We start from the raw sequence: 27,856 nt of genomic DNA, 5'->3' as shown, positions 1-27,856 counted from the left end.
GTATTAAACCCCCCCGGTTTCTGGGACACAGCGGACACGAATAACCTTAGAGACAATGTATTTGATTGGGGGACATGTAAAGCTTTTCTCGCTCAGGTCAGGCAAGGAGTGAGGGGAGTTTCTCTTCTAGAGAGGAGGGAAAATCTCGCACTCAGGAGAGGCTGACGAGGCTGCGAGGCGGTCATTTGGGCTTTCTTGGGACGCCACCGAGAGCCGCCGAAGCGCCTAGGGCCTGACGTCATCGGCCATCAGCTGATTGTGCTCAAGGCCGCGAGCTCCCCCGGCTGCAGCCGCAGACTCGGAGACGGAGGTGGCGGCCACGGCGACTCCGCCACCTGCAGCCCGGTCCGGGACTGCGGCGGCGGCGCTCGTCCTGCAGACCCTGCCCCCGGCGCCGCTCGGCGCCGCGTGGCGCAGGCACAACGCACCCGCCCGCTGCGCCCTGGGGCGTCCGGAGCGCTTCGGCGGCTTCGTCAGCCGTCGCTCGGCGAAGCCCAGGCGGGCGGGAAACCCGGGCTCCACGTCCACCTTCCCCTCGTCCACGTCCTCCTCGCCCCCCACTCTAAGCACCGAGAAACTTAGTGCGCGAGGCGCACGGTGCATGGAGGAACGGGGCGCCCCCTTTTTCATGCCCGGCCACCTCCATTCCTCAAGATTCCGGTACTAAAGAGTCTCCTGCGGGAACCTGCCTGCCTTGACCTTTGAGGCTTCTTTGAGGCTTTCGCTTTTTAAAAGCCTGAAAGTTGACTTTGCCAAAAGACGCCCTGGTGGGGAGGACAGAAAGGGGACCCTCTGCTTGGTGGCGCGGGGCCCTCGGAGTCCGTGGGCAAAGCGGCCTCTGAGCCCTGGCTCCGCACCTGCGGGAGACCAGAGCCAGTGCCTAAAAAAAGAACAGCGGAGGGAACGGCGGGCGCGGCCAGCTGGAGCGTTGGCTCTGCGCGGAGGGAAGGCCGGCGGGAGAGCCGGGGCGCCGCGCACCGGAGCCTCCGGCGTTCTCTTCCACGCCGGCTCGCGCGGGCCACGCTTCAAGACCTGGACGTCCTGGCCGGATCCGGGGGCCCTGTGCCTGCCGCCTCCCCCACCCAACCCTGGCCTCGGGGGCGTGGCTCGGCACCGGGGCGGACTGAAGTGGCCGCGGGTGTCTGGCGGCTCTGACAGGTCTCTGGATTCCTCCGGGTCTCCGGGTGCCCACAGTGCGCTCCAGAACGCCAGGCTCGCACGCGGCGCTTGCCTGGATGCGAAGGCATCTCTGTCTCGGGCCCAAACCTTCCATCCGCCACACCCGCCGAGCTTCTGCTCTCAGCCCCAGGGATCCGCACCAGTGGCCTCTCGGGGTTCTCGGAGCTGTGGATTTGGAGACCTCCCCTCTTTCTTGTCCCCGCCTCCAGCTCTTCCCGACTCCGGGCCAAATGGACTTCAAAGGGCGAAGTGAAGGCGATGGGAACTGCGCGCCGCGACCCCTCGGGAGCACAAGTGGAAGCGCTGACCTCGTCTCCTAGTCGAGACAGGGACCCTGGGACCAGGTCCTCGCCGATCTTGAGGGATGCTTCTGGCCAGGGCCAGCGCTGCTCTGTCAGTCCTCGCTGGGGACGTGGGGGCAGCCAAGAGCCAGCCGAGCGGGAGCCTTAGGCACTCCCCCTCCTCCAAATTAACTCTTCGGTGACTCGTTAGCGCAGAGGCTACCACTACCCCAGCCCTCCCGCCGGGCACCCAGCCACCTCACCGTCCCCCACTCCTCCCCCTTCATTGCCCCCGCCCCCTGCTCCGCCCCAGCTCCCCATCCCGGCGCAATGGAGTTCTCCGAAGGGCGATGCTCCAGCCGCAGCGGCTAACTTCGCACCCATCGCCGCTGCCGGTCCCCCCCGGCCAGCCCCTCGGCCGCCGCCGGGTCGTGGGCGTCCGGAGCCGGGTGCCGCAGCCCGGACCCGCCCGGTGCGGAGCACGAGCAGCACGGCGCCCGGGTGCTTCTTGGAGACCAAAGGCTGCGCCAAGACGCTGAGCCCAGAGCCAGTCCAGGAGCCTGAGTCCGGCAAGGGGGCTGCGTGGGTCCGAGCACTCTGGCTTCTGCGGACAAATAGCCGCGGCCGCCGCGCGCCGGAGCTGCGCGGGCTGGCGGGGTTGGGGCGCGGGCCGCGCACACGGACGCGGGGGTCCGCTGCGGGCCGCCCGGCGCCCTTTGCCCCGGGAGCATCATGACCTGACCGGCGGGGCTCCCTGCCCAGGGCTCTTGCCAGGGGGCGGCCGGGGCTAGAAGGGCCCGCCGCCCAGCCGCCACCAGGCCGCCTTTGGGGCTGTTGGAGCCCCCTCGCCAGCGGACTCCCCCACTTCCGCGCCTCCCTCCCTGCCGGCCGGCGCCATGGAGCTCTCGGATGTGCGCTGCCTCAGCGGCAGCGAGGAACTCTACACCATCCATCCGACGCCCCCGGCCGGCGACGGCGGGAGCGGCTCGCGGCCGCAGCGGCTGCTGTGGCAGACGGCGGTGCGGCACATCACCGAGCAGCGCTTCATTCACGGGCACCGGGGCGGCGGGAGCGGAGGCTCGCGCAAAGCCTCGGACGCGACCGGCGGCGGCCCCAAGCACCAGGCGCTGCAGCAGCCGGGCGACCCCGCGCTGCCGCTCTACTCGCTGGGCCCCGGGGAGCGAGCGCACGGCACCGGCGGCACCAAAGTCTTCCCGGAACGCAGCGGCAGCGGCAGCGGCAGCGGGGGCGGCGGCGACCTGGGCTTCCTACACCTCGACTGCGCCCCGAGCAACTCGGATTTCTTCCTGAATGGGGGCTATAGCTACCGAGGGGTCATTTTCCCCACCCTGCGCAACTCCTTCAAGTCCCGGGACCTGGAACGCCTCTACCAGCGCTATTTCCTGGGCCAGAGGCGCAAATCGGAGGTGGTGATGAACGTGCTGGACGTGCTGACCAAACTCACCCTCCTGGTTCTGCACTTGAGCCTGGCCTCGGCCCCCATGGACCCGCTCAAGGGCATCCTGCTGGGTTTCTTCACGGGCATCGAGGTGGTGATCTGCGCGCTCGTGGTGGTCAGGAAAGACACCACCTCGCACACGCACCTGCAGTACAGCGGCGTGGTCACCTGGGCGGCCATGACCACCCAGATCCTGGCAGCCGGCCTAGGCTACGGGCTCCTCGGCGACGGCATAGGTTACGTGCTCTTCACGCTCTTCGCCACCTACAGCATGCTGCCGCTGCCCCTCACCTGGGCCATCCTGGCTGGCCTGGGCACCTCACTGCTGCAGGTGGTCCTCCAAGTGGTCATTCCCCGGCTGGCACTCATCTCCATCAACCAGGTAACTCCCGCTTGCCTGTCCCCCACCCCCTCCTGGGAGCTATTTACAACTTTCAGAAAGCCAGTGTGGCCTCCCTCACTTTGAGTACTTTACCCCCGCCTGGCACAGGGCCTTGTACTCAAGGCACCCAGTGTTGGTGGGTGGACAGCTCTTGCCTCGTAGAGGGAAGTGGAAGAAATGACCTCGAAAGTTTCTTCCAACTCTACTCTTCTACCGTCATTCTGGGAGTCACTGCGCTCCATCAGCTAGGAAACTGCTGTCTGCTCCTCACCCAGCTCCAGCTTGCAGCCCCCAGAACAGGAGACAGAGGGGGAAGCGTCCAGGTGTAGAAAGTGACCCGTTCCTTAACTGCTTTACTCATCAAGCACAGCAGGGTGTCATAAGGGATGCTGAGGCTCAAGAGTTGGTCAGATGGCACAACACCTCTGTTCTCAAAGGTGCCAGCATTTGTTGAGCACATGTTAATCGCCCCGGCTATACATATGCTAAGCTCACCCACCCCTCCCAACAATCTATGAGATATGTTTATTTGGGAATTTTCTATTGCCTTGGGGGGATCTAAGATGATGCCCCCTCTCATTTCAGGGTGCATCTCCAGTGTTTGAATAACTATACCTCAGAAATTGGGGGTGGAATGGATAATTGACAAAGAATGCATGTTTTGCTTAACTGCAAAGGGACGTTATGGTGTGGATGATTTGGTATGATTTTGGGTGGCGGCTCATGCTATGGTTCTCTTTCTCCACCTTTCTCCCTGTCACTCACCATTAAGTATGGATGTGTTTGTGTGAACCAAGTTCCCATCGTCGTGCTTGAGAAAGCGGATGATCAGTATCATTTAGATTCACTAACTCCCCCGGATAAACAATTTCTTGACACTTGGCTAATTGTCTGGTTGGAAACAGGAGCATGAATTGGGGGCTTCTCCAAAACGAGGGAAACATCAGCCGAAATGTTTTCAAATAGGAGTCCCATGTAAGGAGCTTGGGTAGGAGGCTGCTTGGTTTGCAGCTGTTCCATCCTAAGCTTCTGTGCCACATTTGCCTTATTAGAAGCTTTAAAAATCTTCTTTGCGGCTGTGTTTGAATAGCCCATTCTTAGAATAAATGGTTGCTATGCTTCTGAAAATTGCTCGTGATTTTTGGACTGCTGGCCCTGTTAGAGTGCTTTCCCCATGATTGAACTCTGGGTCTTCTATTCAATTTGATTTTCAGTCTTTTCTCTGATGGCTCCATACTCATTTGCTCAGGATACTTATCCAGTTGGCTTCTTTTGCGGTGCCTTTTGAAGTCTCTCTGGGTAAAACCAAAATATATACGAAGTACATGGCTGTGATTTTCAGGCATGAAATGGGGAGATGATAGCCTCTGTGAATAAGGACTGACTGGCTGAACTTCTCCTTGTTAAAGATGGTAATGAGTCCTTTCTCAGAGTCCCTAGGATCCTTTAATATACCCACATATGATAAATTATCTTTTTGGTGAAAGGTACTCTTTTCTTGGCTGGGGGATTTCTAAAGTTATATTTTCTTAACTGTGTTTCTCAGTCTTATTTACACACGTATCTGAAGCTCAGTATCTTCCAAATCTCCCACTTTCTTGCAGGTGCTCTCATTTTTGGGGATGCTCTTTATTATCTACTTAGACACCAGCAGATCTTTTCTTGCCTGTCTTGCTCTGCTTCCCCTCTCGCCTTCTCATCCTCTCTCTTTCTCCTTCTCTTCTCCTTCCCTTTCTCAATCTCTCTGCCTTACACTGAGATGTTTATACAACATGTCATATCTACCTGGTCAGTTGAAGAAAATTCCATTTATTATAACCCACTACTTTTCATGCAGCAGCCTTTCTGGGCACACATTACTAAAAGACTTCGTCAAGTACGTTTGGAATAGTATTAGGGTACCACATCCCGAGTCACAAATTAGGAATATTCTCAAAGTTCTAAGTATAGGGACACTTTTCTTGCCAAATGAATCCAGAAAGTAAATTTTTGCTCCATATTTGTTTTCTACTCTACTCAAATACTACCAGATGGGAGAAACTTAAAAATAACCCCCAAATGTCTTCCCCCTCCCACCCTGTCATAAACAGTTCTCCGCTGTGAAAATCAAGGCCCCGGAACATGAAACACATACTCATTCAACTTTCTGTTGGGGTGGAAATTGTAGATAAAGGGCGGTTTCCCAGGTTGAGTCACCGTTCCCCAGCCTGAAGGAAGCACGGGAGCGCTCTCCCTTCGCCTTAGGTACTGAAAGGGCCTTGGGCTTTAGCTACGAAACGTTTTCCTTTGGCGCCCTCTAGGGGTTGAAACTTGTTTCCTAGATTTTGCAGAGGGGTGGAGAATTAATTGCTTTTTGAAAAAAAAATCCGTGGTTTTCAGTCAGTGTTGTTTAGTTTTCCATCTTTGGTGATATTCAAGACGTGCCTAAAGTCTGTCAGTGACCTCTAATAAAGTAGAATAAAACCCTGGCACTTGCCAATGCTTGCTCCATCTTCCGTGTGCTGGTCACTGCTTGTATCTCCAGGCATGCACTCTTTCTTCTCCAAATACACCATCCTTTTTCCTGTCTTCACGGATCTCGAGCTCTTTCTTCCTTCTGGGCTTCTGTGCTTGCTTCTTAGAACAGTTTTCCCAGGTCTTCATATGACTGGCACATGCCCCTTATTCCAAATGTGTCCCTCTGGGAAAGGACTTGAGATATTTTCTTTAAAGCTCATACACCACCTGAGATCATTTTCTTTGTTTATTCTATGGTTTTCTTCCCCCTTGCCTCCATATGCTTGTGTGATTGTATGCTCCGAAGGGAAGGGCACTGTTGATCATGTTCCTCACTTCACCCTCAGCACCTAAATGCCAGGCATGTAGTAGTCACTCAATAAACAGATGCTGAATGAACAAGGACTATTCATCACATTGGCAATACTGCAAAATATCTAAGTCCCCTGGTACCGTGGTGTCATATTGAAGAAAGCTGTCTGCACTCACGCACAGTAGGTAGTTCAATATGTGTAAGGCAGTCTTTTACATAGACACCTTTTGGTGAATGTAAAGCACAATAAAAATCCTTTACATTTGTATGATGTTTTACACATGACTGAGAACTTTCACATGCATTATCACATCTATTTAAATAGATGATATCCTCCATTTTCATTTCAGAGAAGAAATGGCAGATTCTTAGACATTTTAAAAGGAAACCTTCAAGATCATGAGCCTAATAAGTGGTGAGGCAGGATTCAAATCCAGGCCCCAATGTCAGTCATTTCTTAGGAACTTTTTAGGGCAGGGGTTCTTAACCAGGGGGTCCATGACCTTGAATTGAAATTAAAAAAAAAAAACAAACAACCATTGTTCTTGTGGGGACATTTTGGTGCAGGTGTGATATATTTATTAAATAACACACAGTACAGTGTGGACTTAGTAAGGGGTCCTTGGTTTTCATCTGACTGATAAAGGGGTCCATGGAACAAAAAGTTAACGAACCTCTGCTTTAGGGGTTATTCTTCCAAACAAATAAGCATTTTCAATTGTTCAAGAATGAGGAGTACCTGTTTCACTACTTAAGAGGTAAAACCCCATATAGCACATGAGTTAACATTTACCAAAATAGCCAAAGGGAAATTACGAGAGAAAATGAGTGAGATGCTGGGAGTAGGCTCTTTGTAGCTAGCTCATCATTCGCTCAGCTGGATACAAATTTGTCAACTCTAGGCCAGAAATACTGGAATAGTGTCTCCCTCTATATCCATCCTGATTCCTACCAAGGGGAGAGCTTACATTCAACTTGGCATTTTTAAGAATCAGGAAACTAAAATGAGAGTGTACAGTTAATGCACGTTGGCAGCTGTTTCACAAGTAACAAATGAGCCAATGATTCCCTTCCCCGAAGCACAGCTATGAGAGTCTGCTCATCCTCTCTCCCTCCTGAAGGAAATTGCATTAGTGGCTTGACAGACACCAACTAAGCTACAAGTCTCTGCAGATGCCCTACAGGAGGAGTCAAAGCTCTGAGTTCACTTGGATCCTGTACGTTCTGCTGTGGAGACAAGATGGACCTAAACTGGACCACCCAGGAGGTTCACTGCTGTCCACAAAGAGCTGGTTTATATTTTCTCTGCTCCATTAGCATCACTGATTTCCCACCCAAACAAAAAGTTGATTGTCCCAGGCAGATGTGATCACCCAGGTTTTCTGGGTCCAGAGTGGCCTTGGAAATACTGAGGAACCTTTGGAAGTTTCCAAGCCCAGCTGATAGAGCTCCTTTAACCTTTGTCCTAACAAATCACAGCTGCAGGTAGCACTAAGGTTGCAGCTATTCCCTTGGGAATCCTCACCCATCCCAATTGAAATCAGCTCCATGTATCTGACTCAGACCAATGATAAAAGTGTCTTTGTCCAGATTTTCTCCAGAACACTGGTTGTTCACACATCTTAAGCAAATTGTATATACTTCTAGTTCAGTTTATCCATCTGAAAATTCCCTGCATAATGACAATACAGAGAGAGATAAAAATGATATATGATTATATATATTTGCTGGGTTCTTTCATGTGGTAGATGAATTCTAAGCACAGTTACCATCATTAACATTTTACTCCATTTTACTGATGGCGACAATAATATGAACTACCTAATATTTGAAAGTCATCTCATTCTCATTCTTCAGTTCATTAGCAGTAAGATGGTGACAATCATTCTGTTATTGGAAAACTGAGAGGCAACAGTGTTTAACCAAAAAGATCACTGTGTTATACTTTCCTCTTGGGGATTTAAAATGTTACAGCTAGTGGCTAATTTGTCTTCTGTACTACTTGGTGCAATAGATAATGCAGAAATATCAGCTTGGGGGTAATTTCTCCAATATAACTGTACAAAAGGAAGCAACCAGTCATGCAAATGCAGGATAGTTTGTGCTCAAGGTCAGGTCTTCAGAGTTGAATTTCCCATGCAGCATCTTCTTTCCTGTCTTACATGCATTCCATCAAACAGTAGACCTAGAGTCAGAGAAATGCTAATTAAATGATGATCCTTAAACATGTCAAATAATGAGGACTATTTAGCCTACCATGAGACCTTTTAAAAAAATTCCTTAGGGGAAAATACATTTTTTATATGGGGAATAGGGTTGTATGGTATGAGCAGGCCAGGGGTTAGGTTAGAGAAGCAGGCTCTGTGTGTGGCTGAAATATGCATTTCTGGACATTTAAATGAAGGACTGACTCCACAGGAGTCATTTGGATGGAATTGTCAGCATTCCTCTCTCCACTTATAAAATGTAAACATATGTATCTGGGATTGTACTTTCCTTGTCTAAGTTATTTAAAGGGAGTTGTGGGTACTTTACGAACAGCAATAGCATATAACTCAAACCACCCCAGTTGGGTAGTTGGTGTGAAGGTAAATATTCACTTCAACACACACGACCCATAAATAGCCATTAAATTAGTATGACTGGTCTCCAATTTAATAGTTATAGTGTGCATTTAAAGAAAACCCAATTCTTTCTACTTCTATACATTTTCCTTTAGCAAATTCATATAGGCTTAAAAAGTAATTGCAGCATCCCATCGTATCTGAGAAAAATACCTTTTAAAAAGCAGATCTGAGTTTTAACTTTCCCTAGAGGATCCTCTGAATGCCAGGAAATGGAAATATTATTCTCTCTTACTTGCAAAAAATACCCAGAAACTGGCCTTGTTTTCTTTCTTTTTCATGAGGGAGAGTGGGCTTTAACAAATGATATTTTTAATGACTGTTGAAATGACCAATTAAATCCCATCAGCCTTGGCCTGTAGACACGTTTACCTTGCAGTCCGTATTTAGAGAGAGTTGTGAGCCGGCAGTGTGGTGTGTGTTTTTCGAGACTGAATTATGAATGTGTTTTCTTTACATGTGGTGACACCACCTGACTGGTATCAGTGGGCCAGAGAATAGATTGGAGCTGGGAAGTCTTTGCTTCTGGAGCAGCTGCTGCAATGTCATGCTAAGAAGGACAAATGCATTAGTCATATTTACACTTAGATGATTGATGGTGTTTTAAGAGCTCATCAAAAATAAGTGAACTTAAGCATAAAAATGAAAGCTAAAAAAAAAGAAACAACAAAAATCACATTTATTCCCAAATCATTGAAGCTAGCCACGTATCATCAAAGTACTCTGCTATAATCATGTGCTGTGGTCTAAATATTTTAGGATGTGAACTTATTCATTTCACAAGTGTGTCTATTTGAGTTGACCCTATGTTTTCAGAACATAGGAGACACTTGCAACACTCATCTCAAACCTTTCCTCTCACCAGCATGTTCATTCTCTGCAGGCCAATATGTCCAGAATATGCAGCTGGCCAGCATATCAGTTCACTCAACTACCACAATTGAAGCATGTTCTTTGCTCTTTCACTGGGTTGGAATTCAAGGTAACAGGAACCAAAGGCTAGCGGCACTGGAGAATTTTGGTGCTACATAAGGCTGGATCTTAGTTAACAAGAGAATGGGTTACACAAATAATTCCTTGTCCAGCATTTTCTTGCAACTTGAGTAGAGTAATTTCGTTTTTCCTGGCAGGGTAAACATGTATAATGCACCCTGTGCTTCCCTAGGAAATGTAATTGAATTTACACACTCAAATTATATCATGTGAGTCTTGTTTATGAAGGACTATTTTAAGACAAGTCACTTAAAGCAACACTTTGGAAGCCAGCTTTTCTCACTGCAAGATGTTTCACCGTAGGCCCTGCCTCCTGGAGGAAGAATGCAGAGTAGATTAATTAACTATTGAGGTATCACACAATCCAAGGGGAGGCTAGGCCATTTTACCAATGACTGCAGATATGGGACTTCCTTTTCAACAAAGGGACTGGATTTACAGCACCACGTGCTGTCAAATAAATTCAAGTTTGCATGTTTCTCTAATATAGCTGTATTGCACTCTGAATGGAGATGTTTGTGTTTGATCCTTGAACTTCACTGAATTAGATAATATATTTTAAGATGCGCAATACCTTGCACATTTATTAGTTGCTGGAGTTCTCTATCCCCTACCCCACCCCACTTCCTGCTGTATGTGCCTAAACTCGAAAGTTGCTAATTGCAAAATGTCATTGGAGCACAAATTCCCCACCTCAGGAAATGCTAAAATCATGCATGGTGAAGATATCAGCTAGATGTGAAATTAAACCACATTAATGTTCTGATTTTTAATCAGTAAATTTTTTTTTTTAAAGATTTATTTTTATTTATTTAATCCCCCTCCCCTCCCCCAGTTGTCTGTTTTTTCTGTGTCTTTTTGCTGCGTCTTGTTTCTTTGTCTGCTTCTGTTGTTGTCAGCAGCATGGGAAGTGTGGGTGGCGCCATTCCTCGGCAGGCTGCTCCCTCCTTCGCGCTGGGCGGCTCTCCTTATGGGTGCACTCCTTGCGCGTGGGGCTCCCCTACGCGGGGGACACCCCTGTGTAGCACGGCACTCCTTGCGCGCATCAGCACTGCGCATGGGCCAGCTCCACACGGGTCAAGGAGGCCCGGGGTTTGAACCGCAGACCTCCCATGTGGTAGATGGACGCCCTAACCACTGGGCCAAAGTCCGTTTCCCAATCAGTAAATTTAAAAGCTGCCATCTCTACCTAAGGTGCATACCAGTGTAAAATTTTCACTAAGCAAGAAATATAACCACTTCATTTTGTAAATAACATATTCTTGTCCTGTGGCAGCTGGTTTTCCAGTTGACTGGAGTAAACCATTTCAGAATTTTTCCTTCATTTATTTGTGTGATTACATGCTGAATACATGTGATTGCTTATGAAATAGAGAAAACCAAAGGTTAGGGAATGCATAATCAAAATATATGTAGACTTTCACTTAGAGCATGGGAGAAGAACATGACCCAGAACAGAGAGAAGATATCCTAGATGGTGTGGGGATAGAAGAGATACAGGAGGGACATGATTGCTGTCCCCAAATATTTGCAATACTGCTATGACTATGACCAAGAGATACTGCTGATTTGACATGGTTCTCCACTGGGACAGAATAAAACTGACCAATCGATGGGCCTTAAAGCACAAGAGATTTTATTAGTTCACCAAAAAGTAAGGCTTTTTAACCAAAAATAAAAATAAAAAAGGTTGTCCATGCAGCTTCTTTTTGAAATGAGAAACTCTTTGTCATGGGGATTCTTCAAGAAAAATCTGCACAGTCATCCATCAGGAGTGTTGTATAGGAAGTTCCCACACAGGTTCATCTTTTCCCCAAGGTCAGTTGAAAGCCATTGGCTGCACCTCCAGCCATCACATCTGCTTTGCAGACCAGAAGAAGGAGAAAGGAAGAAAGCCAAAATGGCAAAAGGGCAAGTTCCAGCTGAGTTGGTTTCCTTTTAAGGACCTTTCTTGGAATTCCTGCCCAACACCTGCTTATGTTTCAGGGACAAGAATTTTGTCACTTGGTGACCCCCTGGCAAGGGAGAATAGGAAAAGTAGATTTTCATTTGCTAACTCCTCCCCTACAAAAAAATCAGAATTGATTAAGAAAAAGAGGAGAATAAGTTTAAATTGGTAAATTGCTCAACAATTATTTATTGACTGCCTCTTGGGTTCTTGGTACTAGTTGTTCGGTGCTGTACATGTATGCACTGTAATGCAGTTAATACTTGCATGGAATTTGGAAGAGAGTTTGCCTCTACTGGTGCTGAAGTTTGGGATTTCTATACCTGGCTTTTGGAACATGCCTGGACCACAGAATTCTGTAACTATTATACACAAATGCAATCCCTGGGCTTCTTTTTTATACTAAAGTATAAAAAAGCAAAGATGCAGTGGATTTCATTTCTTTTCTTTTCTTTTCTTTAGGAAGTTCCAGGGATTGAACCCTGGACCTCATACATGGGAAGTAGGCCCTTGAACCGCTGATCTATTAGGTTGGTGCAAAATGAATTGCAGTTTTGGACCGCGAATTTTAAATCATTATAACTAGGCTCAAACACATCTTTATTAATTGAAATGGGAGCCATTACAATCAACACATTTTTGCCAATGGAAATAAGTTTGTTTATTCTTGTACCATAAAAATTCATGCTTCAGGATTCGATAAACTCTTGGAAAGCATTTTCTGCATTCTGCTGGTTGTGGAAGCATTTTCCCTGCAAAAAGTTGTCAAGATGCTTGAGGAAGTGGTCATCGGTTGGGAAGAGGTCGGTTGAATATGGGATGAGGCAAAACTTTGTAGCCCAATTCATTCAACCTCTGAAGCACTGGTTGTGCAATGTGCAGGTGGGCATTGTCATGGAGAAGAGGGCATTGTCGTGCAGGAGAATTGGGCCCTTTCTTTTGACCAATGTCAGCTGCGGGCTTTGCAGTTTTCAGTGCATCTCATTGATTTGCTGAGCATACTTCTCAGATAGAATGGTTTTGCCAGGATTCAGAAAGCTTTAGTAAATCAGACCAGCAGCAGACCACCAAAGAGTGACCATGACCTTTTTTTGGTGTTCGGCTTTGGTAAGAACTATGGAGCTTCTTCTCAGTCCAACCACTGAGCTGGTTGGAGAAAATCCACTTTTTGTCCCACATCACAATCTGATTGAGAAATCATTTGTTGTTGCGTAGAATAAGAGAAGACAACAGTTCAAAACAATGATTTTTTTTTCAGTCAGCCTACGATGCATCCATTTATTGAGCTTTTTCACCTTTTCAATTTGCTTCAAATGCCAAACAGCCATAGAATGGTCAATGTTGAGTTCTTCAGCAACTTCTTGTTTAGTTTAAGAGGGTCAGCTTCAATGATTGCTCTCAATTGGTCATTGTCAACTTCCGATGGCCAGCCTATACACTTATCTTCAAGGCTCTCATCTCCTTTGCAAAACTTCTTAAACCACCATTCCATATATGTTTACTAGCAGTACAGGGCTGAATGCATTGTTGATGTTGTGAGTTGTCTCTGCTGCTTTACGACTCATTTTGAACTCAAATTAGAAAATCACTCAAATTTGCTTTTTATCTAACATCATTTCCACAGTCTAAAATAAATATAAAATAAACAGCAAGTAAATAAGCCATTAGCAAAAAACCATAAAGTGAGAAATGCACATTAAAATGATGTATAACCTAACCACATTTATTTAAGAATGTATGCCAATATCAAATGGCAAATTTCAACAATGCAAAACCACAATTACTTTTGCACCAACCTAATGCAGCCACTCCCCACAGTGGATTTCTTTCATGAACTGCCTGAAAAGAAAGGTCAGATTCTAGAAGAAACTGTAGAGGGCCGTGGGCCTCCTTCCTAGTGAAGAGTGTAAAGGGAGCCTGGGGAAGGGCTAAAAGTTCAGTTACCAAGCATCACATGATCACGAACTGACCGCATCCCAAGCCTGGTGACCAGAAGACATGGCATGAGGGGGTCACCTGCCTGGGCCTGAAGAAGGTCAGACAGGTCTGCAGCTCTGGGAACTTGCAGTGGCTCTGTTCTTACAGTGAAACCAGCTAAAACCAGAGGAGCTGCCCTCAGGAGCTCCAGGCAACCATCCCCCACAAGGGGTGGTCAGGGAAGGAGCATGGGCGAGGCTCACCCTCCCCCTGGAGCTTGCATTGCCAGCACCAGTGTCTTCTTCTGTCAGAGCTAACCTGTAACATTCTCGTGCTTTCCACCAGACTGTGAGTCTCATGAGGGCAGGGACTGGGATTTCCTCATCTTTGCATCCTCAGCACCAAGCACAGCCCCTGACACATGGAGGATTCCAAATACCGTATCTTTAAATGAATGGCAGGAATGAATATTAAAGGACCGCCTCCATGCACCCACTTCCCAAACTCGCAGTGAGAAAAGAGAAATCAATGTCTCTGTTCATTGCAGGCAACATACATCACAAATTATCCCATGAAGTGCTTCCGGGAGAAATTCATGCACTGAGTATTTTGCTAGAGATATTTTAAAGACATGGTAGTAGATAAGGTAAAGAAAAATCCAAGTAATTATCCCAATCATTGAAGTCAAAAGAAAAGGGGAGGGAGGAAAAAATTGTGGATCTGAAGAGTCCAGATACCCGTATCTGTTCCTGAAAATTTTAAATGAATGGGGCCAATCCACACAAAATAGTCCAAATACTGTCACAAGTGTTGCCCTCACATTTGCTTCCTTCCTGGTTCTTCAGCATCTTGGCTCTGAAGGCTAGCTACTGCCACACCTTGCTCAGACACACCTGAGTACCCTTGGTTGTGGCACACCTGAAATCACCTCTCTGGCCTGATCTCTCAGTGATGTCTGCTTCTGCTCAACTAACGCTCGCCATCTGGCTTCATACAAGAGTAGCTGTAGGCAATGGGTGCTCCCACCTCTGTCCTGACTACTGGCATTAAGCCACCTGTGGGCGCTCTGCCTCCCTCCTAAGGGGAAGACAGAATAGGTAGACTTTGCTGAGCCTAATAACTGGATAACTGCTTAATTTTCCACAGCTTAAAGCCTATTACATAGAAACCCTAAATCAGGGGTTCTTAACCTTTTATGTTCCACAGACCCCTTACTATGTCCCTACTATATTGTGTATTATTTAATAAGGGTCATACCTGTACCAACACATCCCCACAAGAGTAATGTTTTTTTGAATCTCAGTTCAAGCTCACGGACCCCTTGTTAACAACGCCTTCCCTAACTGGATTCATTTATCTGCAAACTGTCTAAAAGCAAAATCAAGTGTGATTTTAAGTACGTATTGGAATCCAATGCTATTGACTAAAATAAGATGTCATAAAGTCCAAAATGACTTATTAGCACTTCCCTACTTATTCCATTTTTCTACTGTCAGTTAAAGAAACAAAAATTGATGAGGGCAAGCTTGTGTTCTTCTAAGCTCCAAGTCGAATCCCCACCCCGCCTCCCCCATTGTGTGAATGTGCCTTCCTGGCCTACTTGTGGTGGGCAACTCATTAAAGAATTGGCTCATGACCCCTCGGTCAGTATTCAATGAGTACCAGCTTCTCCTTTTCTATTTATGAGACAAAGATGCTGCCCTTGGCTCCTACCAAGTGAAGAACGACGTCATCTGCGTCTATGGGGCCCTGTCCATGCCATCTCAGCCAGGGCGACTGCGCCAGAGGACAGTTAGAAATATTTGGAAAGCCAAGTAGGTCCATTTCCTTAGAAACTTAGAAACCACAATTGCTCATCCTAATTTTTGCCATGGATTTTTCTCAGCGACTTTGGCCAAATGGCACTGGCTTCTTCATACATGAGTTTCTTCATGCATAACAGGGTTTTTTGTGAGTAGTGAGAAAACGTAGAGGATTAGGGAGGGTTTCCCAGTACTCCAAACCAAGTTAGATGTTCCTTTCTTTTGTCTCCATGTCCCTGTCGCCAGCTGGGTTGTAAGTCACAATGGCAGCGACTACACCTGAGTCACTGTTGTGTCTCTAGAACATAGTCTAGAGCCAGTTTCCTATTCTTCCTCCTCAGGTCCCTACAAGGGTTTCTCCTCACTCTTCCTTTTTGGGCTCCTGAAGGCTACATTTCAGAGAGCATGCCCTATCTCACTCCATACATCTCCCTAGGAAATCACATTCCCTCCCTTAGTTGACCACCATCTAGCTATATGCTTTTCACTTCTACCTCTAGAATCTAGCCCAGTTCTCTCTGCCAAGCTTAAGACAGAGCCAGCTGGTATTCTGCTGAATAGCTCACCTTAAACAAGTCAAAAATTGACTTCTTCTTCCCCAACATCCACTGCCCCTCTTATGTTTCATATTCAGTCAACTAGAATTCCCACTCATGCCGTCACATAGAAACCTGGGAGCCCTCCTTTACCCCTTCCTCCCCTCAGGTCCCACAGCCAACATGAAATCCTGATGGTTTGGTCTCCCATTGCTGGAATTTGTCCATAGCTCTCTATCCTGCTCTTTCTTTTCTCGTGCAGCCCCTCTCCTGTGACTTTTCAAGTCCTTCATCCCTACCTAAACTAGTGCTCCTCCAGGCCAGCCCCACCCCTCCCAAGTGTGAATTTTCCCAATTAATAGGATACTCGCCACATCACCTCTGCAGCTGAAGTTCATTACCATCTTCCTGCATTTTTCTTGCTGGCTTATGCTTGCATGTGTTTTATGGGAAAATTAGGCTGTCCCTTTGTCACTTCTTTGGTATCACTGGCTCAGGAAGTCTCTCCTATACCCCTTCTCCAAGATAGGTGCCCAGTTTACAATTATATAGAGTATATTTCACTGGAGAATCTTGCTTTGTTCATATGTATTTGAGAATCTGAGGTTAGGTTAGTTCATAAGGGAAGGAGGGGCAAGTAGATGTTACAGAATGGGACAAAAAGACAAGCAATCCTCCAAGTAAAATTCTCCCAGTGCAATGGGAGAGAGAGTGCCTGTACTGAATATAGCTATGTGCCAGATGTTTACACATTTCAGAGGGAACAACAGAGTAGAGAGAGCCCAGTGCAGGGTGGGAATTCCTGCTGCCTGAGATTGGTCTGCCAAGTTAGGTTTGACACCAGCAAGAGCTTTCATCTTGCTGTACCTCACTTTCTTTAGCTGTAAAGTGGGAATAACAACTGTAGGCCAGAGGTTGTGGAATAGATGAGCTAATACTATGGACTGTTTAGATCAGGCTCTGGTACACAAGAATCACATAGCTACATTTTAATTTTAATTTTCAAAACAGTCACCCTCTTTCTTCAAGCTGTCTGCCCTGACTAGCCATTTCCTGGGCTTCACCTGACAAAACCCAGCCCAATACTCCTCAAACTTTAGAGTGCATTAGGAAACACTTGGGAGTCTTGGTAAAATTCAGATTTAGGGGGAGTCTGAGGTTCTGCATTTCTAAGAAGCACCAGGTGATGGTACCTGCCAATCTGCAGATCATAATTTGCATAGAAAGACTTTGGAATTCAACCCAGACCTCACCTGCCCTGCAGTCTTTCCCTGCTGTCCCACTAAGTGGGTTTTGGTTCCTGCCCTCTGGGTTCTCCTACTTCTCTATCCATCCATCCAACCATCCATCCATCATTCATTCATTCATTCATTCATTCATTCATTCCAACATACAACACATTTGTGGAACACCAACTATATGCTGATTGCAAGCTTGGATATTATGGTGAGAAAAAAAGCCAGGTTCCTGCTAGAGTGTGAGACAGCCATTAATCAAATAACAACTTAAATGAAGTGAATAATTTCAAAGTGAGCTAAGTGCTTTTTAAGACAGGTGGCTTGGCTTGGTGCAGGGCCATGACTAGGGTGAAGCAAGTGAGACTCTAGGCTGCAAAATTTAAAGAGATGCTTACTCTCAAGTGCTGACCTTAAGAATGAGCATTTACTTAAAATTTATGTCCTAGGCACCTAACTTTCCTCACCCTAATCCTGGCCCTGGTTTCTATAAAAAATAGAAAAACGTGGCTTGAATTGGGATGAAGAAACTGTTCTTAATCCAAGATCAGAAAGAATAATAGGAGTTAGCAGGTGAGTTTAGAATTATGGTTTCCTTCGTCTCTAGCCTTAAGCCATATGCTCTTTGAGGGCAGGGTCCACCCTTTTATAGATCCCGGGAGCAGAGGCTGGCACATCAAATGAGAAGTTCATAGCAGAGGCTTGTTGAATAAATGGCTGAATATTCAACTCAGTAAGATGTGTCAGTATTCCTGCTTCCCATTTTATAGATGAGGATGCTGAGCTCAGAGTGGTTAATGCTTTTCTTTCATACAGCTAGTAAAGAATTCCAACCCAATTCTGTCTCATTCCAAAGCTGACCCCTGGATCTGATGGTCTTTTAAGGCAATTTAATATGGTCTTAAGGCATCTTAATAAACTCTGCTAGTTTCAGAGACAGTGAGTTAAAAGTAATAAGCAACTGGAAAAATTAAATTTGTTTTCCGAATGGTAGCAATGCCTAAGCTGATGCTTATCGCCTTATGGGGCCAGGGGGCCGTGCAGTGTATTGAAACTAAATCAAAAGAGTCATCAAAAGAGCCACCTCAGGTTTTCCATCCAATACAGTGCAACTTTGTGCAAATCATGCATCCTGTGTTGGCCTCAAAATTAATTCTTTGCAGCTCAAAATTCCATCACTATATAATGATTTCTGAGGTTCCTCAGAGCTCTAAAACTTTTTATTCCCATGAATTATGATGAATGGGAATGCAAGGATTTGTATGTTTTCCTGGTTTATTTGGCTTACAAGATTGGGAATGACAATTCTTAAAGAAAACAGAGTTTGTCAAGGACTTTGACCTCTGAGATTCATGGGAAAAGAAATGTAAGTAATGATGTACAAATACTGAGAGAAATACATATTAGATGGTATTCTAATATTTAATTTGTCCTGGTGGCTTAATTACATTGACACCAGGACTTGTAAAATTGCATGCCAATTTAGTCATTTGTTTGTTTCAAGGGAAATAGTGGCTAAGATATTTAATTGACAGACAATTGTTTCTTTTGAATATTTAATTAGTGACTTTGTCAGAATTGCCCATCTGGCTTTTTCAAAATGTGCATGTCAGCTGTGATCAACAAGGCATTTTATGTCCATCTTTCTCAGCAGTGATTGCATTGGGTGTTTATGCAGGCTGAATACCCACAGTTGGAAGTTTGGCTTTTTGGAAGGCCTCTTCAGACTCCAGGAAACAGACAGCATAGCTTTGAGGAACTCACTTAATCCTGCTCTGTATTAGCCATTTCATCCATAATAAAACAAGGATAGGATACCTACTGTTTATAAATATGATCAGGGTTAATAAATAAGAGGGCATTTTGAACCAATAAGCAGTACACAAGCCTGGAGTGGTATTACGATTCCTGTAACACAGGTGGGTGTGATGCAGTCCACAGGAGCAGCTGACTTGCTCTATCATTGGCACAGACGCTGCCCATCACAGGGCAGAAGTCCACGAGTACGATTGCCTGGATTGTGGGGGAATCGTGAGGGCTCTGCCATCCAGCCCATTTCTACTGCTAATGATCAGTGCTTACTAGAAGCAAGAACTACCCTAAGGATGAGATGATGTCCACTAAGTTCCAGCCCTCACCTACTTGTTGCTCTGTCCATGTACAAGAATTCCAGTCACTGGACTTCACCCCTCTGCCTTGTACTAGAACGTTTTCATAAGGGAGAGAATCCATTTTGTTCTTGCTGCTGACCTGTGTTCCCAGAGGTCTCCACACTGAGCTCCTCTTTTAGGTGAAGTTCTTCCTAATTTGGTAGATGACTAAATTGCCATTTGACATCCTGCAAAAGGGCCTGACTAGCCATGGGTTCAAGGTCGTTTGGACATAAAAATGGCAGAAGAGATCATTTTAAAATCTGGTTTTTGAGCAGAGTCTGAGAGACAGATAAAGCAGATACAAACCCCAGATATCGGTTCCTTTGAGAGCTAAAGAGACCCATGGGAGTTATGGTCATGGTCGATGGGGTTAACTACCAGGTCAGATGGCCCCTCTTTGGAACTGGTGTTTATGTGTGATGAATCTGGACTCAGATGGGATCTCTCTTCATAAGATTTCATGCTAATGTGCTGGAGGTGCAGTTAGTGTCGGGGTTTAAGATATATTTAGGGGATCTGAATCTCTGGACTGACAATGTGATAGCCAGGTCCTGAGCCTCAACAGACTCCAGCACCTACAATCTGACTTATTGGGCTCACCACACTCAGCTAAGATGGAGTTGAAGAAGGACAACCACCACACCATGGAGCCTAGAGTGATTACAACTGAAAGTGGGAGGATTGCATCCAGCATCCATGTGAAATCTGAGCCTCCTCTTGACATAGAGGTGCAATGGACACAACCAATCCAATGTCTACATAGAAAAGGTGGCATTGGATTGAGAAAAGTGGACATGATGGCTGATGGGTATGGGGAAAGGCAGGAAGAGATGAGAGGTGGTGTCTTTGGGACATGGAGCTGCCCTGGATGGTGCTTCAGGGGCAATCACTGGACATTGTAAATCCTCACAGGGCCCACTGGATGGAATGGGGGAGAGTATGGGCCATGATGTGGACCATTGACCATGAGGTGCAGAGGTGCCCAAAGATGTACTTGCCAAATGCAATGGATGTGTCATGATGATGGGAAGGAGTGTTGCTGGGGCGGGGGAGAGGTGGGGTGGGGGTGGTAGGGTTCAATGGGACCTCACATATATATATATATTTTTAATGTAATATTATTACAAAGTCAATAAAAAAAATTAACTAAAAAAAATAAATAAATAAAAAAATAAAATCTGGTTTTATTTGTTTTAGGCTTATCTCCTGCACATGGACATATTTCAATTTGTGAACCTACCCCAATATTAAACAACCGTTAAAGGACAGCAAAACATTCCATTGTTAGTCACATTAGTAGGAAAACTCATAGCAAGGTAAATAAGTTCCCTCCAACAAGTGCAATAAAAGAAGACACTTTTAGAATAGCAGTGAATCTTTTTTCAAACTAGAGTAAACACTGAACTATAAAAGTGACAAGAGTGGAAATGCATTGCTTGAAGTGTGGAGGGAGATCCATTCTGCCTCCATCCTTGCTGCATGGCCATTCTTCTTCCCAACCCACCAAGATTCCACTGAACACCTTTTCAGAATCTCTCTCAAGACCCCTTCTGGGTCTTAAAGCTGAGAGAGCTTAACTCAGACATCCCTAAAGGGAGAAGCAGGCAACAACACACTTGCCTTTGGCAACGCCTTGTCAGCATCAGTGTTGGTGTGCATCAGGGCAGAGTATGGACACATTGGTTTCAGAGTAACCTTAGCCAAGGTCAAGTATTAAAATGTCTAACATTTACTACACACATCCTGTGTCAAAATCTCTGTGTTTTGTAGGTTATACACATCCTATCCAATCTGAAAGCTTTTTTCCTGCACAGTAGCATTGTAACCTCCATTTTGAAAATGAGAAAATTAAGAATCAGAGAGATTTGTTTGTGTGGAGCCAGTCCAATAGTGTGGGGCCACATGAGGATTCAAGCGTCAAGTGTGATTGTTCCAAACATACATGGGGTTTCTGCCTGCCCCACCACCATCCTGAACATGCCAGGCTGTCTAGTAAGTAAATGCACATTCACACTTAAAAATTCATTTTCCTTTCATATGTGAACTCTCTATTATGTGCTAAACTTTAGAAAAGTAAAATTAAATTAGACATCTTTCCTGCCCTCAAGCCATTTATATAACTGGAGCAAGAAGGCAAGAAAGAAGTTATGTGTGAATGCATGGGCTGCCTCTCATGTTGGCTCTGCAAAGAGGTGCAATGAATTTCATACCTTGATGCTTACCCAGCCTTCTGTGCTCTCTCCTGCTTTCAATATTCAAAATAACTCAGAATAGATTGCCCTTGAGATTCTGAATTACCTTAAGTTGTTTCTACGTATGCTTTTTAATGAGGCGTGAGGATATGTCTGTCCACCTGGGACAGGTTGCTGGACACAGGCTATGTTTCAAAATCCTGGTCATCTACCAATACACAGCGTCCCTTCTTCCTGTCAAATAGAACCCAAATCTTATCTTGGGAGGGAATGTGCCCAGCTGAAAGATTATATATACCTGCCTCTTTTATTGCTAGGGGTAGCCAATGAGATACACATGGTATTCATTACTGGAAGGTCTTGGAAAGTATTTGAGAGATTCCTGATTCATCTTGGAAGCACTCCTTTTTTTTCTTCTTCCCATCCCACCCCCTTTGGCCCTCTTTCTGCTTGGCAAGCAGGTGTAAGGGCAGTTCTCCAGCCATCTTGGACGATAAGGAGGTCCTGAGGATGGAAGCCACATAGTAAGCATGGTAGACTACAAAGCAACAGCAGTCTTAGGACACAGATTCTACTATGAGGTCACTATGCTAGCCCCGGACTGCTTTATTCCTGGACTTTTTATATGTGATATAAAATAGACTCCAGATTTGTTTAATCCCCTATTATTTTAGCTCCCTGGTACCAATATCCAAATGCAATATCTAATCAATGCAAATGCCAAATTACATTCATGGCCTGCATCATCCCATAAATTTACATTGACTGCTCTTTGAGATCATGTTGTAATCCTTCTATCTTAGCATTCTTAGGGATTTGATCATCTAAGACAAATAGAGCCATTTTCAATTTCTGTTTTCCTTTGCTCCATACTTGAGACTTGGGGAACAGAAAGACCCAGCTCAGATGTTGAGTCATCTGATGTATAATTTATAGCACTAGAATAAATGCCAGGTAACAATTATGGATGGAGAAGATTTGGGAGACTATCTCCCAAGAGAAGAAGCTGATGCCTTCCTATTTATAACTCTTTGAAAGTGCACCAGTCTTGCGATATTAAAAAAGCCAGCACTGGAGGAGCTCAGCAGAGGCTAGATACCCCATTGTCAGGGATTTGGGGCAAAGAGAATGGGTTGAACTAAATGATTTTTAAGCTTTTTTCTAATTTGAAGCTTCTGATTCTGTGACTAAGTTATAAATAATCCATCTAATGTAGAACAATTGGGCCCTAAAAAGAAGTAAAGTCCAAGTAATTTCCTAACTCTTCGAAAAGAATGCTAGACATTTAAATGAAGCCTTTCCCTAACTTTGTCCTCCTCCAGGGTTCTCTATTCCATTCCTGCTGTTGCCCAAGCCAGAAATCCCAGAAGGCATCCTTATCACTTCTTCTCTCACTCCCTACGTCTAATCCATTACAAATTGGAGTTACAATTTGGCAGCTTCATTAGGCCATCTTTTGTTGGTACATTCCTGTTCAGCTGCTGGTACTAAAAATATTCTATGTGCAATTTTCCTGCAGTGCCTGATGAGTTTCCTCCTGAATATCCTCCAGTCCATTCAATTTATCTCTGCTCCTTCCTCTGCAGTACAGGTCACCATTCTTCATCTGGATTACAGTAGCCTCCCTATATCTACCTTTGCCTCTTTCCCATCTATTGTCCACTGTAATGCCAAGATGATGTCTTTCTTATGATAGTTAAATCTCTTCAGTAAATGTCAGTAGCTTCCTATTGCTCTTAGGACAAAGGCAAAACTCGTTTCTTGCTGGGATCCACCTCTGAGCTTCGGCATCCATCTCCCTCAAATAGTTCCCTTCTTTATCTTGCTCTCTCTTCTCAAGTCACAATACCTTCATTAAGTTCCTTCTCCTGCCTCTGAGCTATCTAACTTTCTGTTCCTTTCTTGGCCAGAATGCTCTTTCCTTATTCTCAGCTCAGGGACCTTTCTCAGGGAAGCTTACTCTACCCTTACTGATTAGGTCACAGCTTATTTAGTTTCAAATTCCCCCATACTTTTCTTAGAAAACATATCCACTATGTGTGTGTGTGTGTTGTGAGATTATTTATTCCATCTCTGTCTTTCCCACCAGACTATAAGTGCAATGAAGATATAGGGAATAGGTCAAGTTTGCTTGCTCACAAAAATAATATCAACATCCCAGTTTGATAAATATTTAAGAATGAATGAATGATTCAAGGGCAATAGCCAAGGCTGCAGTTATGGGTCAGTTGATAGTTGTGTATATGAAAGTGGAATTTTAATGTCCAAGAGGGCGAGACAAAACTGGGACTGATTAGAGTCTATGCCATTGCTTCTACCAGGCTTCTGGCCTCTCTCCCTCTGGCTCAAATCCTAAGTAAGGCTAAAAATTACAGATAGAATATTTTCAGTACAAAGAAGGATGATACCAACAAAAGATGACCTAATGAATCTGCCTAATTATAATTCCATTGGTCCTACACAAAATCACTGTGCCAGGGTGATGCTCTTCTTTTTATAATTGACGTTCTGGTAAAAATACTCAAAGTTTGCACAGGCTTTAAATTGATATCATTGAAGAGGTAATAACAATTTTATTAGACATATTTATTCTTACTGCCTATTTCTTTTTTAAAAAAAATATTACAACTTCAAAAGCATATTGCCAATCTCTTATGCTGGTTCTTGATAAGGCTGAGTTATCAAATAAATATATAGGATCTGTTGACCTCATGAAGGGGTAGTTGACAGTTGACACTGTTACCATCTGTGTTACTATAAGTGTGCATTACTGAGGTGGAGGATTTTTGAGCCATTCATTTCTCCTCTACAATTTAGGAATGGAACTAGGAGATGCAGTGAAATAAGAAGGTGAGAAATAGATTAATATGTTTAATTTAGAAATTTTCCTGTCAAATTTTCATCCTTATTCAGCTTGAATAGTCCAATGGTGGGAACTCAATCCACCGCAGGTAGCACTTGGCCTTACGTGACATCTCTACTTGTAAGAAACAATGTTTATTGTTCACTTAATCTAGGCAGTTGCCATTGTTGTTTACTACAAAAGCCAAGACTGTGTAACGTGCCCCTGATCATAATTATCGTTACTATCACCATCACCATCTCTTTCATCTGCACCAACACCTCCTTTTTTCTCCTTGTTCCTCATCACTCACCACAGTTGTCCCTTTATTGTATTCTGAGATTTACAAAGTGCTTTTCTGAGTATCTCCCTCCTCTAGTGCCCAAATAACCCTGTGAGTAACCTGGTAGCATTCCATTTCCAAAGGGAAGTAAGGTTTGAAGAATGTGAGACGAAAATAGACTTTTCTCTTAAGTCATTCTAATATCATGTATCCTGCAATAACAGGATCATCCCAGATGGTTCAGCCATTCAACCATCAAATATGTGATCTCTACTGGGTTTCAGGCATTGAATTAGTCAAGAAGGGATGCAAAATTTCTATGAGAGATAATCCTTGCCCTAAAGGGGCTTAAAGTTTAGTGGAAGCTTACAGTTGCTATGCTGAATAAGAGCAGTATGTTTTAGGTGCCCTGTTGGATGGGATGATTTCACCTGTGTTGCTCTTGAGGCAGATTTTGAACCATACCTAAGTATGTTCAGATGAAGCAGAGCCCATGGGGAGGTGGCATGGAGAGAAGGCATTACAGACAGTGGAACCACTGAAAGCAAAGGTGGAGGGGTAGACAGATAGACACAGGGTTTCTTGGGGGGTCAGGGAGGAAAAGGGTACATGGAGCCATAAAGCTGGTAAACACAGAAGCCAGATAATAAACCTTAAATCACATACTAAAAATATCTTAAATTTTCTCTTTTGGTATGAGGGAGCTATTGAAAAGACCTTAAGCTGAAAGGCCACATGCTTGAATTTACATTAGAATGACTGCCCTGGTTGATGTATGGATGGATTGGGGGGAGGGGCTCTCAGTGCTTGGAGGTAAGAAAACTAGAGGACTACTTTAACAGAGCAGACTCCTCTGGGAAGCATGTTTCCATAGCTAAAAAATAAAACGCAGGGAAGAGACCCCCTTTTCACTCCTTTCACATCAGCTGCCTGTTTGCAATCCTCCTTTTTTCACCTAAATATTAAATCTGGGAGATATTGATTCTGGAAGAAATAAACTTAGAATTTTGAAGATACATGGTCTTACTAAAAGGATAAGAAGATGTGGTAAGTGACCCCAAAGAGGGGGCTAGCCATGACATACTGGAACATGGAGCAAGAAAGTCCAGGTGCCTAATGAGGCTACATCCTCCCAAAGTTGATGGGCTTTGTAGCAATTTGATATAGTTATGAATTCCATAAATAGATATTGGATTATGTTTGTAATCTGGTCTGTACCTGGGTGTGATTGAGGTATGGTTGGGGCTTTGATTAGGCCATGTCATTCTGGCTTGAGTCCCCACCCTTTGGTGAGTGGGGACTCACAGATAAAAGGCATGGCAAAGGACAGGGTTGAGGGTTTGTAATGTTGGAGTTTTGATGTTGGAGTTTGATGCTGAAGCCTTAAACAAGAGCCGTGGGAAGTAAGCTGACAGAGGAAAGAAAAGTCAACCCCAGAAAGAGAGGAACCCTGAGCCCAGGAAGAAGAAAGCCCTGGGAAGAAGGGAACCTTGAACCCAGAGAGAAGCAAGACCCTGGAAGGAAGGAACCCAGGAAGCCTGAACCCTCACAGACGTCAGCAGCCATCTTGCTCCAACACGTGAAAATAGGCTTTGGTGAGGGAAGTCATTTATACTTTATGGCCTGGTATCTGTAAACTCCTACCACAAATAAATACCCTTTATAAAAACCAACCTGTTTCTGGTATTTTGCATCAGCATCCCTTTGGCTGACTAATACAGAATTTGGTACCAGAAGTGGGGTAGTGCTTTTGCAGTTACTAAAATGCTGGAATGGTTTTATAAATGGGTAAGGGGTATTTTTTGGAGGAATTGTGAGATGCATGGAAGAAAAGATCTTTGAAGAGACTATTGATAGCAATATGGATGCTAAAGAGACTTTTTATGATGCCTTAGAAGTAAATGATGAAACTATTATTGGAAACTGGAAGAAAGGTGATCCATGTTTTAAAGTTGCAGAGAACTTAGCAAGATTAACTCCTGGTGTTTTATGGAAGGCAGAATTTGTATGAGAGTTGTATGAACAAAACCACTGTCAGCCTGGAATAAAAAGGACATAGAAAGGAGAGATTGGAGGAGAAATAACTTTAAGAGGAAAACCATGGAAGCTGAGATCTGGAGTTAGGACATCACCTTGGGCCAAGAGAAGAATCCCACCTATGCGTACAGGGAGGGTGAATTTGCCCCAGCAGTTCAAGAGGATGGATGCCCCTGTCCGATGTTCTGGGAGAGTTTTGCTGCCCCAGGGTACAAAGAGGTTGGAGCACATTTCCTAAGGATTAGGGCAGTTAAGGTCAGCACTCCACAGGTCTGAGAGGGGTGGATCTGTCCCCCAAAGGTTAAGGAAGGCCAAGTGGTCAACCCATTGCTCTGAGAGGGTTGAGCCTGTATGCCAAAGGTTAGGGGAAATGTTGCCTTCACACACTGTACTAGGGGGGGTTAAACTCTAACCCAAAGATTGGGTAAGGTGTGGCAATCACCTCAACACTCTTGGAGAGTGAGGTCTTTAGCTTGGTTGACACCCAGATGCTTGATGAAGGTGGAACCAAGAAAATGGCTATTGGGCAAGCATGTGGAAAGGGGGGTTCCCATAAGGCACCAAGGAGAGGAAACCATCATCTTAAGAATGACTCTCAGACTGAAATCAAATGGAGGATGCCCTGCAGGTTTACTGAACTGTAGAGGACCTATGACTCATGTTTCCCTCCCAATTTCTCCTTATTGTAATGAAAATGTTTATCCTTTGTCCATTTGTGTAATTGGAAACAGATAAATTGTTTTGTAAGTTTCAGAGGTCTATAGCAGACAGGACTTTGCCCCAAGACAAATTGTATTTCTTTAAATTGATTGGGATATGATTTAGTACTTGCATTGTTACTGATTTAAGGTGTTTTCAAATATTGTAATGCCTTTTTGGAATTCAGAGGGTGGAGTGTAGCAGTTTGATATGGTTATGATCCAAAAATAGATAATGGATTATGTTTGTAATTTGGTCTGTACCTGGGCGTGAGTGAGTTATGATTGGGGTTTTGATTGGGCCACGTCATTCAGGCATGGCAGATAAAAGACATGACAGACAAAGGGCATGGCAAAGGACAGAGATGAAGGTTTTTGATGTTGGAGTTTTGATACTGGAGTTTGATGCTGAAGCCTTAAGCTGGAGCTCTGGGTAGTAAGCGCCCAGAGGAAAGAGAAGCCAACCTCAGGAAGAGAGGAACCTGA

At 45.0% G+C, this 27,856-nt stretch overlaps 1 protein-coding gene across 5 annotated transcripts in view; it reads left to right on the top strand.

Annotated features, from left to right (window-relative positions):
• Positions 1–294: 294 nt before the first annotated feature.
• The window catches only part of ADCY8 (adenylate cyclase 8), a 284,440-nt gene continuing 256,878 nt past the window's right edge, over positions 295–27,856 (top strand). For 4 of the 5 annotated variants that reach the window (XM_058276042.2, XM_058276041.2, XM_058276040.2 and 1 more), the window contains exon 1: positions 476–3,301. In XM_058276042.2, coding sequence (XP_058132025.1) covers positions 2,357–3,301 — 945 coding nt within the window. In that variant the 5' untranslated portion in view covers positions 476–2,356. Of the gene's footprint in view, positions 3,302–27,856 lie in introns of all 5 variants that reach the window. The other variant, XM_058276038.1, reaches the window with a different exon arrangement.

The sequence above is a fragment of the Dasypus novemcinctus genome, chromosome 14, assembly GCF_030445035.2.
Source record: "Dasypus novemcinctus isolate mDasNov1 chromosome 14, mDasNov1.1.hap2, whole genome shotgun sequence".
Taxonomy (NCBI): domain Eukaryota; kingdom Metazoa; phylum Chordata; class Mammalia; order Cingulata; family Dasypodidae; genus Dasypus; species Dasypus novemcinctus.
This window is presented reverse-complemented; position numbering and strand designations above follow the sequence as displayed.